At 39.6% G+C, this 19,408-nt stretch overlaps 1 protein-coding gene across 3 annotated transcripts in view; it reads left to right on the forward strand.

The window, feature by feature from the left end:
- Positions 1-378: 378 nt before the first annotated feature.
- Positions 379-19,408, forward strand: part of tgfbr2a (transforming growth factor beta receptor 2a) — a 31,506-nt gene continuing 12,476 nt past the window's right edge. Inside the window, exons 1-4 of one of the 3 annotated variants that reach the window (XM_032535583.1) lie at positions 379-433; positions 13,288-13,429; positions 14,575-14,765; positions 18,594-19,369. In XM_032535583.1, the coding sequence (XP_032391474.1) occupies positions 13,299-13,429; positions 14,575-14,765; positions 18,594-19,369 (1,098 nt within the window). In that variant the 5' untranslated portion in view covers positions 379-433; positions 13,288-13,298. The other 2 variants (XM_032535584.1, XM_032535582.1) reach the window with 2 other exon arrangements.

Here is a 19,408-nt window from a genome sequence, read left to right on the forward strand (position 1 = left end):
TAAATGTTGCAAGTTCAATGTAAAATATTAGTAGCTTTGACTTCCAGCCACTGATTTCTTAATCTTGCATTTAAGGCAAAAAAAGAACATCATGAATATTCTTTCTTGTTCAACAAGCAAAATTTCAACACCCATATGAAACATTTAAAGCACTTCAAGAAGTTCTGATCTTTAAAGGCGAGTGACAGAAAACATCATGAGAGAGCAGCTTTAACAAAGAAAAGACGAGCTCTGTTATCTGTGTCAACAAAGACCAACACATCACTCACAGTGTTGGTATTGTGCATGAAGCAGCTGATTATGTTGTAAGACCTATTTTTTTTATATGGTAAACACTCTCTTTCTTTCCTCTGTATTCCACATCCATGGATGCGGCCAGCTGCAAAACTGAACAGGAAAGATGGGATTTTTTAAGCTAAAGACAAATGACCAGGTAAGTTTGGTTTTCTGAATATATTCTGTCAAACACTGCATCTCTGCTTTGGTTTTGAGTTGTTTCTGGTCTTTTTTTAAATAGCTGGAACAATATGATACACTTGATACCAATAAATTTAGGATGAGATTTTGGTTGAAACTACTTAATAACTTGGCCATATTTTCAGGGAGAGTCCCATCTGAAAAAATAAACATTGAGATTTCATGATGAAATTCCAGCAGCAACAAAAAAGAAATGAATAAATAAAAGCTCTAGTGTCTCATGACTGCATCCGAGCACAATCTGAGTGCTTAAATCTGATTTCCTGAAACACCTAAATCATCCCGGTGTCAGGAGAGGTGGTGGGAGCGCTCTGCAATGAAATTCCTTGCAGCGAAAAAGCTGGCAGTCACTCTGTTTGGATAAGCACACTGGGATCTGGCACAGAAAAAGAGGTGGTTGGCTCCAAAAGTAAGAGTGAACTTCATTAGATCTGATGATTAAATGTGAAATTGATGCCTTGGTCCAAATGGAAAAATCATTTAATCTGGCAGAAGTTTATTGAAGACAGATATCAGTATTCAGCCTTGGCATCTGTACATTTGTGCAGTTTGTATTCAGTGGAGAATATTTTACGATATTCCATCAGCGGCTTGTTCTGAGCATTTGCTGCACTATATGGAGCTGCAATGCAGTGGATGTACTGCATAAAGCCTACAATGGCTCTATTAGAGGAGGAGAGATGTAATTTTCTTATCATTTGCATGCTGTGTTGTACTGGCTACGAGGGAACACACAGAGATCCAATCTCCCTTTATGTCATGCACAGTTTGTTTAAAAGGAAGAAATTGCAAGCAGGTTTTCCATGATCAAAGTCATCCACAAGAGCTGAATTTTGCCTCAATTTCCATGGAGTGGCTGAAAATAAATGCATGTTCACAGTCACGGTAAATTTACAAACCAGCGAGGGAAAATGACTGCACCGGCTGAGGAAAAGCTTATGGAATGAGGCGTTAAATTAAATCCATTTGGATTATTGACGTCACAGCAATGCTTTTCAACTGCATCTTAAAATGTTTGGCATATTTCATGCTGGGCCAAGAGAATGAACATGTTGGCTGAGTGCCTAGTTTTTGTTAGCGATATTAAACACATTTGGAGCACTTTCCTGAATATCTTGCATTAACACTGGGATATAAAGGATTTCAGTAACACTTCATTTTAACTCCTTCCCACTATAAACAATTAATGGATTCTTTATAACACACTGGAATGTCATTGTAAGTATGACATTGTTATGTGTGTATCAATTAATTTGTCAATAACTCCTCATGTGAAGATTTACAACATAATATAACACAGTTGTAGTTTCAATTGTATTTATATTGTCGAATCCTAACGTAAGTTATTAAAGGACACTTTTATAATATGCAATTGTGAGACTATTTCTAGGCATGGTGCAGTCTGTTTGTTTTTAAACTTGGTTTTCTATACAGATTAAATAAATGAGAAATAACATGTTATTAAGTAAACTTCAGAGGTGATGGTAGGTAATTAAAAAAAAAAGAACTTTGGACAGAGCCAGGTGAGCTTCCCTCTGTTTCCTGTCTTTATGCTAAGCTAACTGTATGCCGGCTGTAGCTTTATTTTTACGGTACAGACATGATGGTGCCAACGTTCTCATTCAACAAAGAAAATGAATAATCACATTAAAGTATCCCTTTAATAAATATTTGAGTCCTTACGCTTACAACAACATTATAGTGTGTTAGGCGAGGATACGTCCCGGTGCCGGGACCTATACTCCCAACATGTTAATAAATATTTGAGTCCTTACTCTTACAACAACATTATAGTGTGTTATCAGTTAGGGGAAGTACAAGTAAAGGGTTACCAGGATTTCCACACTGTATGCATTTTCCCATCTCTATCAATCTCTGTTTCTCATTCTCTCTCTCACACACATAAACACGGAGTATATGGTTCCTCTATTGTCTGGCATTGTTTACCACGTGGCTGTGGTTCAGCTCCTTGTCCTTATCAGTGTCGGGTCATGGTGGTATTTCCTGCCGGCAACAAGAGCAGAAGGTGGCACAGGATGAATGCTTCTTCCTGTGCTGGCACACCCAACATGTACCCACTGGCCCCAACCACTGAGCACTGCAGTCAGAGGAAGTGTTAAAGGGGAGCTGGTTAAGTTGCCATCATTATGGAGCGCGTGTTTATTTAATAACTCAAACTGTACATTTGTTTGCCTGAGATCAAAGATAGCTGACAAGTGATTAGATGAGTGCAGTTCAGTTTAGTTGCAATACATCTCATCTTAACTGAGTTAGTTAAAGGTGTGTGTGTGTGCATACTGGACAATATGGAATGGAGTAACAAAAAAAATGGGCAGGGGTCTGAGCCTTGAGGTGGACTTTAACCCACAGCAGTATTGGAAAATGATATAAAGCTCATTAAGGCTGCAGGCTGCCTCATTGTAAATAAGAACCTGTTCTTAAAGACCTGCCTGTAAAAATAAAGGTGAAATAAAAAAAAATGTACAGGATGAGTTGTATGATTTTTTTTTTGAAAGAGTCAATTTTATGAAATGAACATCCTTAAATCCCTGAAAAAGTCATTTTTATCGATGGTAGAGTAAAAAAAAAAAAACTACTCAAACAGCATCTGAGTTGTGAAATTTACATAAATCTATAATGATTCAGTCACTGCTGCATTCATCAGATTAAGAGAATGAGAAAATATAATCAATAAAAAAGCAAATAACGCTGAGGTCCTTCAGATAACCACTGTATTTATTAGTTATGTGATAAATACATAATGAAAGTGCACCATGTCCATGCACAAGGCACTTTGACTGGACAATATTTGATTTCAAATGAAAGGATAAACGTCAGCAAAGCAATTTATTAGTCAAACGTTGCCTATGATATTTATGAATTATGTTTTAATGTCCTCCATTTATGTGCTTTCATCTTTGTGTACCAACCCCTCAAGAGACCCCGCGACTCCAATGTGGTCGCTCTGAGTAGCGATGTCACATTAATATATTGTTTGGAATGTTGTTTCATCTCCATGTCGGTGCAGCCTTTCCCATGGGAAGTACACAGAAAAATCTTTGGTCTCATCAGGGGGAATCTGCAGATGTTTGTAAATACGCATGCGGCTACAGAGACCAGTGAGGACTTGCCCTTCAAACACTCTGATGTTGAATGTTTATTACAAGTGGGTTTGGCGGGGAACCATGATCACTGGGCTCGCTCACTGTACGTATTTGGAGTGCGGCCTGTTTGCATGTCATTAAGATTTTGGCTTTTCTTTGCACACACCCATCCCCTCCGTCTCCGAGCTGCATCCCACAATGAGCCGACTGTTAACCAGTGGATGCTGTTTGCGTATTACAACCTCCAGTGAACCACTGACAGTTTCAGTTCTAAAGTTTGATGTTGGCCTTGCATTTACCAAGTTGAGGGCAGTATAAGCTACAGAGGTGTACCCTTATTACATGTTATCTTATGGCAACATGTACAGTACTCTTATATATAGACAATCTTGGGAAAAGGAACGGGCCTTTTTCAGAGCTTTTTCACAGCAGACATTTTGAAATTGTCATAGTGGGGAAAACACAGATATTACTAATTAAATTAACGTCTTTGTACTATTTAAATGTCCCAGTGTGTCATAACCGTGTGACGCCTAGCCAACATGCACAAAACCAGGACCCTAAAATTAAGGAAGCTAAAGGAATACAGCCATGATTTTTTTTTTATCTACACCTGACCTTTTATTACTGAGAAAGTGACTTCCAAAAAAAAGGCCTATTACCACTGATGAAGGAAGCATTCAGAAGTATTTACCACTGCTTAGGTTTGGTTGACAATGGCTCCTTAAAGCTAAATGTTCACCAGCTAGTCAAAAACTTTGTCTTTCTGCGGTTTGATGCTGCTGCAATCAGTTTATGTCAGGTTTTTTTCTTTTATGGGGTGAAAACAGCTGCCTGCTGTGGCTGGATGATGAGAGAAATAGTCAAGTACAGTAATGTACAGTATGGTTGCGGGCCAAGAATTATAAAAGAGCTTAAAACATCCCGTAGTTGAGTGGAACTGCACAGTCAGATAATAATTATTATTTGACATTGTCTATATGAAAGTATTGATGAGTGCATTGTGAAGTAACAAAAGTACTTTTGGTTATTAATCAGAATGCCCCCAATCGCAGTGTTCTATCAATATATGAAGTATGTTATTTGATAATTATTTCCAAAGCAAAAAATGATTTTGAAAAAAAATAAACAGGATTTTAATGGGACAGGTGGAACTAACTTTAACCATTATCTGCTATAGCAGTGGCTCCCAACCTGGGGTCCAAGACCTCTCAAGGGGGTGCCAAAGATTTCAGGGGGTGGTTTCAAGGCTTTGTCTCTTTTGAGGTTGTCAAAATGTACACATATTAACTAAAATCCTATATCCCGTTTTAAAGAAAAAGTATGTAACTTTAGTGAAAGGTATGACATTTTGTCCTCTCTCAGAAATAGTAGACTACTTAGTAGCCACACCTTTGTGACCTCTGTGACCAGTGCTCTTAATCAGTTTTATGAATCAATTTTATGAATGAAACAACATGTCTGAAAAATATAAGAAAAACAAATGGAAAAAAGGTTGGGAACAACTGCGCTAGGATTGTTTAAACCAAATTAGTCATTACAACTCACATTTTATAGGCTGTGAAATACAATTTAAATAACTTGTAACTATAGCGGTCAAATAAAAATATGAAAGTACTGTATAACATTTTTCTTCAAATGTAGCGAGGTAGAACTATAAGCATGGTATTAAAATGAAATGCTTTACTAAAGGACCTCGAAAATGTGCTTACGCACAGTAATTACTTAGTACAGTTATTTCCCCCCACTGAATGTTGCTATGCTGAACAGTTAAGTAAATGTAAAGTATGAGAATGCACATGGTTTTCATTAAGGCAGGGATTGCATGCATTACGTCTTCTTTTCAGTATGCATGAAATTCTTTGATATACAGCATTCACTCACTCACAGCAGAAGACACTTTGATTGTGTTTGTGTGTAACTGTATCTTCAGCCACTTAAGGGACTTACATATTGAAGCATTTAATCAAGGACAGGGCAGCTAAATTATCCCAGTCTTTGCTGAAATAGTCCATTCCCTGTAATCAAGGTTTGGTGAATTGCATGACCATCATCTTCATCATCTTCTCTCTCACCACAGAAGTGTGTGGCATTAAGCTCTAAGGAAAGAGATGGGTTTCAAGCATTATCAGAACAGGAAAAAAACTTTTCCTAACCTGTTTGTTTTCTGATTGTTTCCTGTCCTCTTTTTGCTACGGTTTGGTCTTTTAGAACATGAGGGGTTGCTTCCAGGTTCACAATGTATGCCTTACATGTTTTACAGATGACACAATTTATTTTCAATCAGCTTCAAAAAATGCCTAAATAATACATTTTTAACAAGAGTTTTAGGTCCTATACAGTATAGTCAATATGCAAGGCGTAAACAAGTCAACCACGTTGTGTGTACAGAGGATAAGAATATGTCACATGACATTAGGTCTGTCGCTTCATCTCCACGCATGAACCACACGGAGAAACAGGATGTTGCCTGTGACACAGAGAGATGGAATCCCGTGATGCAGCATTTGCTCACATGCTTGCTCCCCCCCTGCAAAATGTATTCTTTCTAAAACCAGCTTTGGCACAGTTTTTGACACCTATCGATGTTCTGCAAGAGAACAATGGACCTAACCATGTTGTGATACTAAAGGTTGTTAACCTTTGGAGCGTTTAAGATAAACTTTCCTTTCCTTCACACGGTCTGGGAGACAAAACTTGTGAGACAAAAGCGGTGGGAGAAGACAGAAAGAGGGTCCAAAAAGTATACTTGGGCAACTTTAAAGGGCTGTTTGTCCAGTATACTTATGCAACGTTAAAGGGCTGTCTGAGGGTTAAGACTTGGTTTTAGGATTAGGGTTAGAACTATGTTATGATTAGGGTGAGGGCAAGGGTTAAGGTTAAGCATTTAGTTGTGATGGTTAAGTTTAGAGTAAGGGGCTAGGGAATGCATTATGTCAATGGCGGGTCCCCACAAAGATAGTGAGACGCTGTGTGTGTGTGTGTGTGTGTGTGTGTGTGTGTGTGTGTGTGTGTGTGTGTGTGTGTGTGTGTGTTATTGTGCAAGTCTGTGCACACAAACCCACATGTTGAGTCAGTTTTCCTCAGTTCTTTGCTTTTTGGCAGAATTTGTTGCAATGTGTGTGCACTGAACTTAAAAGCAAGAGGTTGTGTTCCCGTACGCGGACTGGGTTCCTGCACGTGTCTGTAGGTTTAAAAGGATTCAAATGAGTTTGTACGCATGTTATATTAGTAATAGTCCCTTATGAATTGCGGTTGTGAGATGAACGCTCATGGTAATTTAAATATTATGGTTTTTATGGTATGGCTCTTGGGATGAGATAGATAGATAGATAGATAGATAGATAGATAGATAGATGCACCGCTACAGACAAGTTTCAGGCACCAAAATGACTAATTAGGTTTAGGAAATACATTGTGTTTTGTATTAAAACACTCCCAAGGAACGTGCATTTCCTGGGTGAAAGTATTATGTTTTCCCCAGGAAGCGAACTCAGCTCCCTGGCTTGAAAGTAGTGTGTTAACGCCCACCCATCACCCCGACCACCTCTCTACACTCAATGTGGTGCGCACAGCAAAAAATAATCTTTTTGTAGTTTTTCCGAACATACGGTTCATCAATCCTAAATCCTTGGAAGACACTTGCATTACCGTGATACTGTCAGAGATGATGTAAACTCTCTGGAGTGGAAGTGGGATCTGAAGGATTGTAGAGACACAACCTGAGGCACATTCACCTGACAGATCGACATCCAAAAAGAAGAACTGTTAAGTGGGAAAAAAAACACCGTCCCAAAAAAACAACAACTTCATATTCCAGTTGCGTAGGCCGGTCCCTTCATCATGTGCAATGTAACTGAAGAAAGGACTGATGATGAAATAACATGATTGTTTTGTGCCGCCATATTCTCACGAGCAATTTGCAAGTTGCATTACATTTCTCTCTGCTGTGCAAATACACATGCCCGAGCTTGTGGGCCTCAAGAGCAGTGTTTAAAGAGGTTCTCATTTGGCATGAGCTGTCATTGTGCATTGTTTATCCTGTAACAAAGTCTTGATTGAAAGTGGTTTACAAAGACAGATGGCGTAAGGTGGCTGACATTGATCCAGCCTCTTGCTTGCTTTTATAGCCAGTGGACCAATTTTCAGCAAATCCATGATCCTGAGTTAAGGATGTGTTCAGGTAACTATTGAAAATACCCAAAAGGGTACAAGGTATATTTATAAATCAGTAGCCTCCAAGGTGAACTGAAGAGGCAGACTTCTTTGGTTGATGACAGTGGGTAAAATCAAATACCATTGGACACTGCTAGGGATTAGACAGACAAATTAAAGACACTTTTTACATTGCTGAAAAACTGGATGATCATATTTTACCTTCTTTTAAGAGTAAACTTCTTAAAAATCAACTTTCAAATGTTTAGCCAACTGATACTTCCTAACCTTGTTCAGCTAACACTAGGATCCTACTTGTGGAAAAGAAGAGCTTTCATATTTTGTGAGATGTTTGTTTTCCTGTCTCCTTTGACTTTTGCTACAGATTTTGAAAAGATATAAAACAGAAATGTACAATCTGCAATGATGCAATATAACCTGAAGAAACCCGCTACCTGATTTAGTTTTTGCACTTCTCATGTGAAATCTGAAGCGCAGAATTTCTCAACCAACCTCAAACAGAAAGACCGTAGCACTGTGCAACTTAAAACAACAGTCTTTTTTCTAATTAGAATTTGATACAAATTATGAAATATACAGGAACACTCTCAAAGGCTTGAAATCAAACCTGATCAACTTATTGTAAAATATATTTAAAATCAGAGCGGAACTTCTGCATAAATATCAAATTCCTTTTTTACAGGAAGAGCCATACAGTCACTTTTTCTAACACCAAATCAGCCTCTTTCTAACTTTGCAATACTTGCCATGCCTCAGCTTAGTACTAAATGATAATTCTATAGTCCTGTGTGCCCTCTCCTTTTGTAAAATACCTTGAATTCGCACTCAGTGCGGGGGAGAGATCTTATAAGAAATGTGCATACAATATGTGCATATAATTAGTGTGTGGGAGAGACACTGCAGTTGTGTTTCCCCTTTTCTACCTACAGAAATGCAGAGAAAGGTGCAAAGAGTTTGACATCTTCTTTGTAATGTGTTGCACACAGCCCATGTTTGCCACTGCAGATATCTTAAGGCATGCGTCCAAAGATTTGTCATCAGGTTATTGTTTACCTTTCGAATTGACCAAAGCCGTTTACAGGAACGCCACGCACCTGCTATTGAGCATACAGTAATACCACTCAGGATGTTTGCCTGCTGCTTGTTTATCTGTGTTTGTGCAATGTGGTGGGAGGGAAAAAAAACTGTTCAAAGGCACAGTAACACTGAGAAACTTGTGCAGGGGAGAAGCTAAAAGTAGCAGTGAAAGACACATGAAGTAACACAAAAAAGATCATGTTGAAATAAGCCTGGGCACACAGGAGTGTATTTCCTGTTGAAATGAAGCAGATAAAGTGACGTTAGAAAGGAGTTGTTTGAGTGTTGTGGTCAGCGAGCAGGATGTTGTGACCCTCTGGGAGCGACATGTGTTGAGGTCGGTGGGGAATGGCCGTTATGGGCTCACAGCGCTGTCGGATCTCCACCTTGTTACTTGGACTCCATCTTGCAGTGCTCAACGGCTGCCTAGCATGCAGGCTTGTACAAACAAATGCACACCCACTCAGAGCCAAAAGTAAAATAGGGTCAGTGAAATGGGTTAAAATGAATATCTACCAAGCATGGTTTTTAAAGATTTTTTCAGGCCAGTATTTTTTTTAGATTTTAGCAAATTGGCACCATTCAGAGTATACCAAATTAGCTATTATCAGTTTACGTTTAAAATGTAACCATGTACAGCCAACTATCACCGGATTACTTTGATACTGAAGACCACGTAAACAACGTGGAGAGTCTCAGGCAAGTTAGTTTTTGAATGTGTCTTTCTCTACTATATATTTGACAAAATACAAAAGGTGTTAATAAAGCTCAGTGAGCAAGTGATGTAAGAAGGAGTAGGCATCCAGTGGGGAGAGTTATAAGCTTTGGGGTCACAGGGTCAGGACTGAAACCTGACATCACAGCTCGAGTATGCAGAACAAAAATACATGTCGGCAGAGCCCTGGCAATAGTCGGGTAATTTATGGTCGCTGTAATGGACTTAACCTCCTTGTGTCTTCAGTAAGAAACAACATGAGAGATATGGAGTGACTCTATTGCCACTTGTTATATCATCCTTGATTAACTGTGAGCCTGGAACCTCTCCAGAAAAGCAGATTAATTTAATTTAGCGACTTGGAATGGACACCTAAATGAGTTTAGAATGTAAAGTGTAAATTAAATATGACCAGAACCCAGCAGTTTTCTGTTGAGAGTTGACAGCTCTAAATAACATCTGAAAGATGTGACTACTTTAAAGTAAATCAGGCTGTTTGCGTAATGCTTGTAGCCTATAGGTGAAACTTCTGTTTAAGAGCATGTCATTACAAGTCTTGTCAAAGTTGCTTTGCTGGGTTTCAGCCTCTCCTTAACGACATGGTTCAAGACTTTGTGAGACACATGAGCACTGACTGAGAAGTTGGAGAAGAAAAAAAAAACTGTCCAACCCCTCTGAAAATTTCCTGTTTCATGAAAAGTGCATACTGTGTGAGTCATATAGGGCAAGTCCTGCCTGGCGTGTTTACTCTGCTCCTTCTACTCGGAGCTGTGAAGGCGTTTCAGGGAAGCAACAGGCAGACCGAAGAAAGTCCACGGAGCCTGGATATTAACCCGGTGTCAAGGCTTCGGTTAGCCTAATTAATGAGAGAGGGGAGTGTATAGTCCGTCTCTAAATGGAGCTACTTCGGTTTTCCGCTTTTTGGTGTGGAGCAATACTCTTTGGTAGTATTCCGCTCGAGGAGGCGGGTGAGTTACACTTTGTAGCCTACTTCGAGAAAAGTTGACAAAAGCTGTTGTTGCGTCTTATCCCAGCTGCAACGTGAACGAAAAGCTAGCGAGCGCCACAAAGTGACAAATTGCCTTTTTTTAGGAAAATATAACAAACTTTACACATTGTTTATGCTTGTGTTTTACATGTTCCTGTAGTAGGCTACATTATTACATCGCTTTTCATTTGCCTATATTAAGTCAAGTGAATGTAATAAAAACAGCAGAAACTCCCCAAGTGCGCAAGTTATTGAGCCTTAAATGCTTCATTTATTTAACAAGCGTTTGTCTTTTGTGTTTTGCTAACACTGTAACTATTCCTATGTCTTCCTGAAACTTAATTTCAGTTTACTCGGCTAACCTAGTGTAGGCTAACTGTGAATGCTACATTAGCTTTTGGGAGAACATCCCCTGTTGTAAGTCGCAGCCTTTAAAGCTCAAATGGTGTATCTCCATCTTTGATGTGCTGCCACAATGCTAACAGGTCTAGCTGCCCCCCTGAGGAAGACAATGTTTTACCTTCATCTGTCTCAGACTTAGTCCCAGCGGCACCAAATGGCTTTGGCTGCTCCTAATCCTCTTTCCCCCTCTCTGCAATTATGTAGCCCTGGGTGACAATTACTACCATTCATCCCTTCCATAGCCCGCCTCCTGGGTTTAAATGGCATGCTCTTTGAGATGAGTTGCTCTAATGATATAATTACTCGGCTCAACCACCTTCCCACCACTCGCACTCAAGCATGGACTATCCCCTCAGTGCTGATTTACTTCAAAACACCTCACCAACCCACTAGGCATAGTTTTAAATTGCTCTGTCAAGTAGTTAAGTCTGGAGTTCAAGTGTAATATTTTGATGTTTTTGTGTGTGTGGGAGTCTCTTAATTATAACTAGGCCAGAAAGCAATACCCATCTTAAATATCCTGCTAGCTTCCTGTGAAAGTATCAAGATGCCATGATTGACATATAGGCCTACCTCTCTAGATTTGCTGCTCTTTCATGCTGCATGCAGGTTGTACATTAGTTCTGCTGCTGCCAGCTGGATGTCCAACCCCACCCTGCAGATTGGGTGAAATAACACAGTGGGCTTTTTGTGCATGGTTAAAAGAATACAAGCACACTTGCACAGCACCTTTTCCTCAAGTTCGTGTGACGTTTGAGGCGAAGGGATACTGAACCGACTTCTTCACCGTCTCCTGTCAAAAAGTCTGGTTTCACTTGCACTTCCCTGTTGAAAACATCTCCCGTTGTGGTCATGTTAGTCTAGCTAGCTACTGCTTCAGATGCATCACACGTTTGTTTACAAGGGTTCTTACGGAGGTCATCTGTAAACCCCAGTATGAAGGTAGAAATGAACCCCCTTCCTCTTTTGATTTGTTTAAGCTGCTTTTCTGCTGCAAGGAACAGGTTCAACTTCCTGTGCACGTGGAATCAGCACACAGTCAAAGTGTGGTTATGTTGTATTACTGTAGCAGTACAGTTGCATGCTTTTTCTCTTCCTGTTTTTGTAATTTGGCTATTTTACTTTCAGTTTAACTTTTAGTGTGTATTATTTTTCAACACAAACTCTTAAGAGAGTACAGTCTTCATCATATCTCATTCACACTCACCCTCTCTGTTTACTCAATAGACTCACAGTGAGTGGCCTAACGTCATCATACCACTTGAGTCCACAATGTGTGTGCACTTGTACAATCTCATCATGTTCTAACAACATCATAGGAGACACATTTTTTAACTGACAACACTTTAACCACAGGTGCTAGATTGACATTTTATTATCCTCTGGTAGGGTCATGTCCAACTCTGAAAGCCGCAAGATCCACTTTCTACTCATACTCAAGATGTGGTGGGAGTACTCCCTTTTAGGAAAAGGAAAATTGGAAAACAAAGGAGAAATTATTCACCTTCCGCTCCATCTCTCCTTTCTGTGCCAAATAGTGGCATGCTGCCTGGCTGAATTTGATCAATAATAGCCTCTTTATGCAAGGACAAATTGCAGACGGATCATTTCTGTATAAATACAAACACTTACAAGTATGCACACACACACACACACACACACACTTCTTTCTCTCTCTAAACATGCATAGACACTGAAACATAATGTTGTCCTTCCTGTTTTTAATATGCATGAACAGAGTTTGCACAACACCTTTCTAGATGGGGAGCGGACTGATCGGCTTGACAAATTAGAGACTCCTTAGTGAGGAGGTGCATCCGTGTTTCCTTTGTTTGTTGTCCTTGCCTGTCTGGCAGTTGTCTCCTCAGATAATTATCAAACCCACAGGCACTCATCACACAATCCTGTCTGTCTTACTGATATGGGTCTACCTGCCGGAAAAGTCAAGTCTGAACAAGACCAAAGGGGGTGGATGCCACTGCGTGCCGCTCTTATTTTTCCGACTTTGCACGGAAATCGGTCCACCCCTCTAGGATGAAATAGTTTGGATTTCTTGTGGTTATGTTGAATATCTGCTTCTACTCATTGGTAAATTCCAAAAGACTCTCACCCTTTAATTATATTTGAAGTTTGTGTTGCTTTTCATGCTTATAAATAGCATACTCATATGTTTGATCATCATGCGAGTGTTTAAAAATTCTGAATAGTCTGTCATTTTAATGCTGAACTCTGCTTAGTCAACCCAATTGTACATATGAAAGTGCTTGAGTCTGTTTTATGTTTTTACAGAGTAAACTGAATCTTTTTTGTAAACCCAACTCACTTTCTTTTCTCTTCTCCTTTTCTAGAAGCCTCTATAATGAAGCCACGAAGGCTGTGCAAGTTCTGTGATGTGCGGGCCACCAGCTGCACAGGTAAAGGGAGCTGCAAGGTGGAGTGTGATATCACGTCCATCTGCCCCAGTGATGATGATGTGTGTGTCAGTATCTGGTAAGTGTCCTCTAAATGCACTTTTCTCTATGAATAAAAGCCAGGGTTATGATGCAAACGGCTTTAGTATATTTAAAGTTTAAAGAGCATTTTTCATTACATTAACCTCTTAAGTAATACTACATGTACCAACTAGGAGGGCACACAGAGCAGCAGGCCTCTGCCAAGCCCAAATGCCCTATCTCACAGTATTAACGGAAGTGAAAAATAATTGGTGTATCCGCCCCGTGATTTGGATCTGCTTCACAATTTAATGGGTTCTTCCTTAGACCATGCTACACCCTTCCACTACATTTCATGAAAATCGGGCTAGTTGTTTTTTTCCATGATCCTGCTGACAAACAGACAAACAACAAACCAAACCGAAAAACATAACCTCCTTGGCGGAGTTAACAAAGAAATAGAGAAATGACAGCACAATGGATTGTATTTTTTAATCATGTTGTTCATCATTTCCTCCCATAAGCCCTAAAGTGTATTCCTTTAAATGACCTTTTCCTTTGAACACTTTGTCAGTCAGCATTCGTGTGAAAACAGTTGGCTGCGTTATGAGCGCCTAAACATTCATTAGCATAAAATCTGACTCTAAATGTGAGAAACAGCAGGACACAAATTTGTGTTTGTCAAAAGCTTAAGGCTGTGCTGCTGTTTCTCATTATATTAGCTCAGATCATGCCTGCAACATTGATGAGGTCAGCAGAAAGCTAACGGCACATGGACAGCAGCCCCTCTTTAAAATTGTCCTCATAACTGCACGGCCAATGCTGCCAGAAGGGAAGCAACATTTAAATCTGAATACGTTTGCAGGTTCAGGGTTTTCCTTGTTTCCGGTTTGTAATGGCATTTCAAAATCTCGCTGTTTGTAAACGTAACCTCTGTATTGCAGTCATTTACATAATGCTGAGACTGAGGACTGCTGAAAGAGACGGATATGCCATTTACAGTTATCACTTCATCACTGTACGGCTTAAAATTGCATCATTTGCATCATTTGCACAGCTGCAGACCTGCCGTCATTGTCTTGTTACATGATAATACACATCTCTGAAAAGGGGACTTCACTGCCAAAAGAGTAAGCCAAGATTACAAATCAAACTTAATCCAGTAAACAGCAGTGTCTTTTATGTGTGGTTTCTCTTTCCAAGGAGGAAGAAAGATGACAATATCACCTTTGATACAGTTTGCCACAACCGATCTCAGACACTGTATGGCCTGTCCCTGGAGGATTACAACAACACCAAGTGTGAGATGAAAGAAAGAAAGGACATGGGCTCGCAGTTCTTTATCTGTTCCTGCTCTGAGGATGAGTGCAATGAGCACATCTTCTTTAACTCTTGTAAGTTAGGACAAAGTTACTTTGCCTTCTCATCCTGTATTTTCATCCTCTCTTGAGCTTAGTGAACTTCTTCAACCAATGTATTTTTTTGAGATGTGTGCCCTTTAAAACAAAACAATATGGATTTGATAAGATGCTTCCATCGTGCACTGGAAATAACAAATTTTTCTTAAAATGGGATGACAATTAATTTTGTATTCCTAAAAATTAAAGGAATAGATCAACAAATCGAGAAATACGCTTATTGGCTTTGCTTCAGAGTGTTAGATGAGACGATTAATACTATCAAGTTTGTATGTTAAATATGGAGCTACAGCAACCTAATGTAGCATGAAGCATGTGAAACAGCTAGCTTTGCTCTGTCCAAGATAACAAAATCTATAGCAGCAGAAGACAAGAACTCTGACTTTGTTACAGTCAGGTTAGCTGTTTCCCCCTGTTTCCAGTCTTTAAGCTAAATGGCTGCTGGCTGTAGCCATACATTGAACAGACAGACAAGAGGGGTATAGATTTTCTTATGTAAAACACGGCCAAAAAAAGCACAAATGTATTTCCCACAATTTTGACTCCTACTTCTTTAACTATTTCAAAGTTGCGAACGTCCTTTATCAGTCCATCCCTCTTGCAGTCATTTACAGTGGCGCAATAGTGCAGGAACACTGTTTTATGCATGTAAAAATGACTGTTTACATCTGTGCCACATAACATTGTGATGTCATAGTCCCCGTCGGCCTTATATTATCATGCTAGTTTCTATCAGCTTGTCGTGTAAAGCGTCATGAATGAATGCTAACACGTGTGCACTGTAATGCCCTCCAGATACATGATTGCAAACAGCTTTTGAAGACATTAGCTTGTAGACTCCAGTTACAACATTGGCCCTGGAATCAGATGTATTTTGACTACAGCATCCAGGCAGTAATAACACAGAGATACATTTCTGAGACCTGGCTCTGCACAGAGAGACAAATTGAAAGCATCTGCTCAGTACAAACCACGTAATGGAAATATATCTGCTTACTGTTAAGAATGTCTGTGCACTGTCTGTAACTTTCTCGTGACTTAGGACAGTGTCGTAATGAAGGAACTCCAGCTAAAAACCACATTGCAACAATGCCAGTAAATGTGGGTGAATCTACCTCTTCCACTTAGCTAGTGACCAGTGACCCATCGTACCAAGCATTTTTTTCTGATTGAGCTTTCACTTAAGGTATTTTTTCCACAACTAAAGAATACATTTAGGAAAGCCATTACCTTAGTTACAGGAAATACTAAGTTGTTTGTCACATACCAGCTGAAATACCTCAGAGTTGCCATAGTAACGGTACACCCACATTATGTTGAAGCCCTGACAAGTGACCTAAGGGTGTTTTTAACCTGGTTAAAACCTGGTTATCAGAAATACATTTACAAAAACTTTTAGAAATGGCAAGAAGAATACAGAAAAAGACCTAACTTGAGAACAGTAAGCACATGTTATTGAATAAATGAGATAATCTACCAGATAAAGCTTCAAAAAGTTAAATTAGATGAGAGAATGGGTACCACTCATTTCGGTCCATAAAATGTGAAGCTGGAGCTAGGAGGAGGTTAGTTTAGCCTAGCATAAAATAGAAACTTTGATGTGCCAGGCTATTTCTTGGTTGGGAGCAATGCTTTTCTGGAATCTCAGCTGACAAGACTGCTGAGCTTTGTTTTGTTGCAGATTTTGTTACCATTGAATTGAGCCAGGCTAGCAGTTTCCCTCTACTTCCAGTCTTTATACTAAGCTACTTATCTCCTGTCTCCAGCTTCATATTTAACCAACAAATAGTTGACTTGTACCTATCTTCCCATTTTACTCTGGGAGAGAAAGCAGGGTAACACTTTACTTGAAACCCTAACCATAACCATAACTTGTCATGACAAAACCGAATGACACTTACTAAAAGAAGTGTTACGTCATAAACGTTTATGACACGTTTATGACAGTGTTCGTCACGTTCATGTCACTCTTACATAGATACCTTTTTATAGTAAAGTGTAACGAAAGCTTATTTTCCAAAATGTTTCCCAAAACTATTTATTTATTTAAAGAATTATTTCACTTAACAAACATTGCTTCAGAGCAAACACTTTTAGCTGAAGGAAGATCTAAAATCAAGAGTGTTTAGCCAGTTGGGCACAGCCTCCCAATCCCCAAAATTTCACATTAAGACTGTGAAAGCGTAATTCACAAGTTTTGCCATTCACAGAATATTTTCTCCAGTAAGTAAGGGTTTTTGGCCAAAGCTGGGAGAGTCCGGGAGGCACAGTGACAGGTTTGTTGTGAGGAATAGCTTCTCGCTCTACGAAAATAAAAACAAACTGTCTGGGGCCATGTTGAGGATTTCAGACATGTGGTTTCCTGTTTAGAAAAAAAAGAAGCAGAGGGCTTCATTGGGGTAGTCATCTAGAACCTTGCCCATTTGTTGCCCTTGTTTCAACCCAACTCTGCTCATCACATCTACATTTGCCTCTAGTTTCTTCTCAGTTCTTAAGCAAAATGGGGAAAGCATTTTGCTTCTTTAAAACTTTTGCAATCTCACATTTTGCAACCAAAATGTGAAACCAAAATAACTGCTCATTTTAAAATGTTTAAGAAAGTTGTGCAGTTGAGGAACTAGACGAGACGTCGTATAAATGATTAAATTTAGAACTCATCAAACTGTGGACCAATTGGGGTTTTCTTCTTTAGTATGTTTTGTCTGGAGATATAGTTTTTATATGTCTGTTTATGACTGCAGCTTCAAATACTGGACTATAAACACAGCACAAGCATAAACTTTCACTGTTTGCCAAAACCGTAGCAGCTCCCAGACACACCACCACCTAAATTATAAGAATACTATAAAGAGACACAATATGTGGTTGACTGGTTTAGGGTTTGGAGCCCAGATGCTAACTTTAGCTTTCTGATGCTTATAGATATTCCACAGGGACGGCTCAGGTTCCTCTGCTGCTCTGGCGATAAACTTTACTACTAGCTAGATGCAGATACAATCTGTACAATTGCATTTCTTTGCAATGATCATTCCATAAAATGCACAGGTGGAAAAATACAGTGTTTAAAAAATGAATGAATCAATACTAATATGGTTGACAAAATAATCTCTGTGTGTGTGTGTGTGTGTGTGTGTGTGTGTGTGTGTGTGTGTGTGTGTGTGTGTGTGTGTGTGTGTGTGTGTGTGTGTGTGTGTGTGTGTGTGTGTGTGTGTGTGTGTGTGTGTGTGTGTGTGTGTGTGTGTGTGTGTGTGTGTGTGTGTGTACATACATACATACATACATGTCAAATTAGGGCTGAACAGTTTTAGGAAACAATCTAATGGCAAATATTTCTGCAAGATATTGAGATTTTGATTTGCAATTTTTTCTGTGGACAATCTCTGATTTGTTACATTATTCCAGAATTTATCTTATGAAAAAACAGTAAATATAATTATGAAAAGAGGAATACATTTTTGTTTTTAAACTAGAACAAATATTTCAAATTTGATTAATCACGGTCTTCACAATTAGCTAATTGTTTTTTAAATTGCGATTTTGATTTTTAAAATGATTAATCGTTTAGCCCTAATAAATATTACATGATCTTTATTAGCAGATGGAGTTTGCGCAGGGGTCATGAAATTTCGATTTCAATTTTGTTTTTTTTATTATTTATTTAAAGAGTGTGTCATATATGAAGATCATTTGATATGATCAAAAGATCCAGATGAGCCACTAAACAATTTATGGTGTGATTATTTAGTAAACTGTCTGTTTCAAAATGTGGGCACCATATCAATCTTTTAGCTTTTGTTCCCTCAGACATGGATTCCCAGGTGGTGGCGGTCATCTTAGTGAGCCTTGTGCCTCTGCTGGTTATGGCTGTTGTCGTCATCACTTCTTTCTACTGTTATCGGGTCTATCGCCAGCGGCAAGCCCGCTCCAAGCGCAAGAGGGGTCTTCCTCTGGACTTCAGTGATGCTCACGCCATCATGATAGACGACGAAGGTTCCGACAGTAGCTCCACACACGCCAACAACCTCAACCACAACACAGAGCTGCTGCCCATTGAACTGGATGTTCAGGTTGGAAAAGGACGCTTTGCAGAAGTTTACAAAGCCAAGCTTAAGCAGGGCTCCTCAGTCAGCGAGGAGCAAGGATTTGAGACAGTGGCCATTAAGATTTTCCAGTACGAAGAGTACGCCTCCTGGAAGAACGAGAAAGAAATTTTCTCAGACGCTGACTTGAGACATGAAAATGTGCTTCACTTCCTGACAGCAGAGGATAGGAAGGTGCAGAGACAGTGCTGGCTGATCACAGCCTACCATCCAAGAGGAAACCTCCAAGAGTTCTTGATCCACCACATTATCAGTTGGCACGACCTGTGGCTGCTGGGGGGTTCGCTAGCATGTGGAGTGGCACACCTTCACAGTGACCACACCCCTTGCGGTCGCTACAAGGTGCCTATCGCGCACAGGGACATTAAGAGCTCCAACATACTTGTGAAAAGCGACCTGACCTGCTGCCTGTGTGACTTTGGCCTCGCACTCCGCCTGGACAACGCTCTGTCTGTGGACGAGTTGGCCAACAGTGGGCAGGTAATTCCTAAATTTGGGAGATATATATATATATATATA

The sequence above is a fragment of the Etheostoma spectabile genome, chromosome 14 (assembly GCF_008692095.1).
Source record: "Etheostoma spectabile isolate EspeVRDwgs_2016 chromosome 14, UIUC_Espe_1.0, whole genome shotgun sequence".
NCBI classification, from domain to species: domain Eukaryota; kingdom Metazoa; phylum Chordata; class Actinopteri; order Perciformes; family Percidae; genus Etheostoma; species Etheostoma spectabile.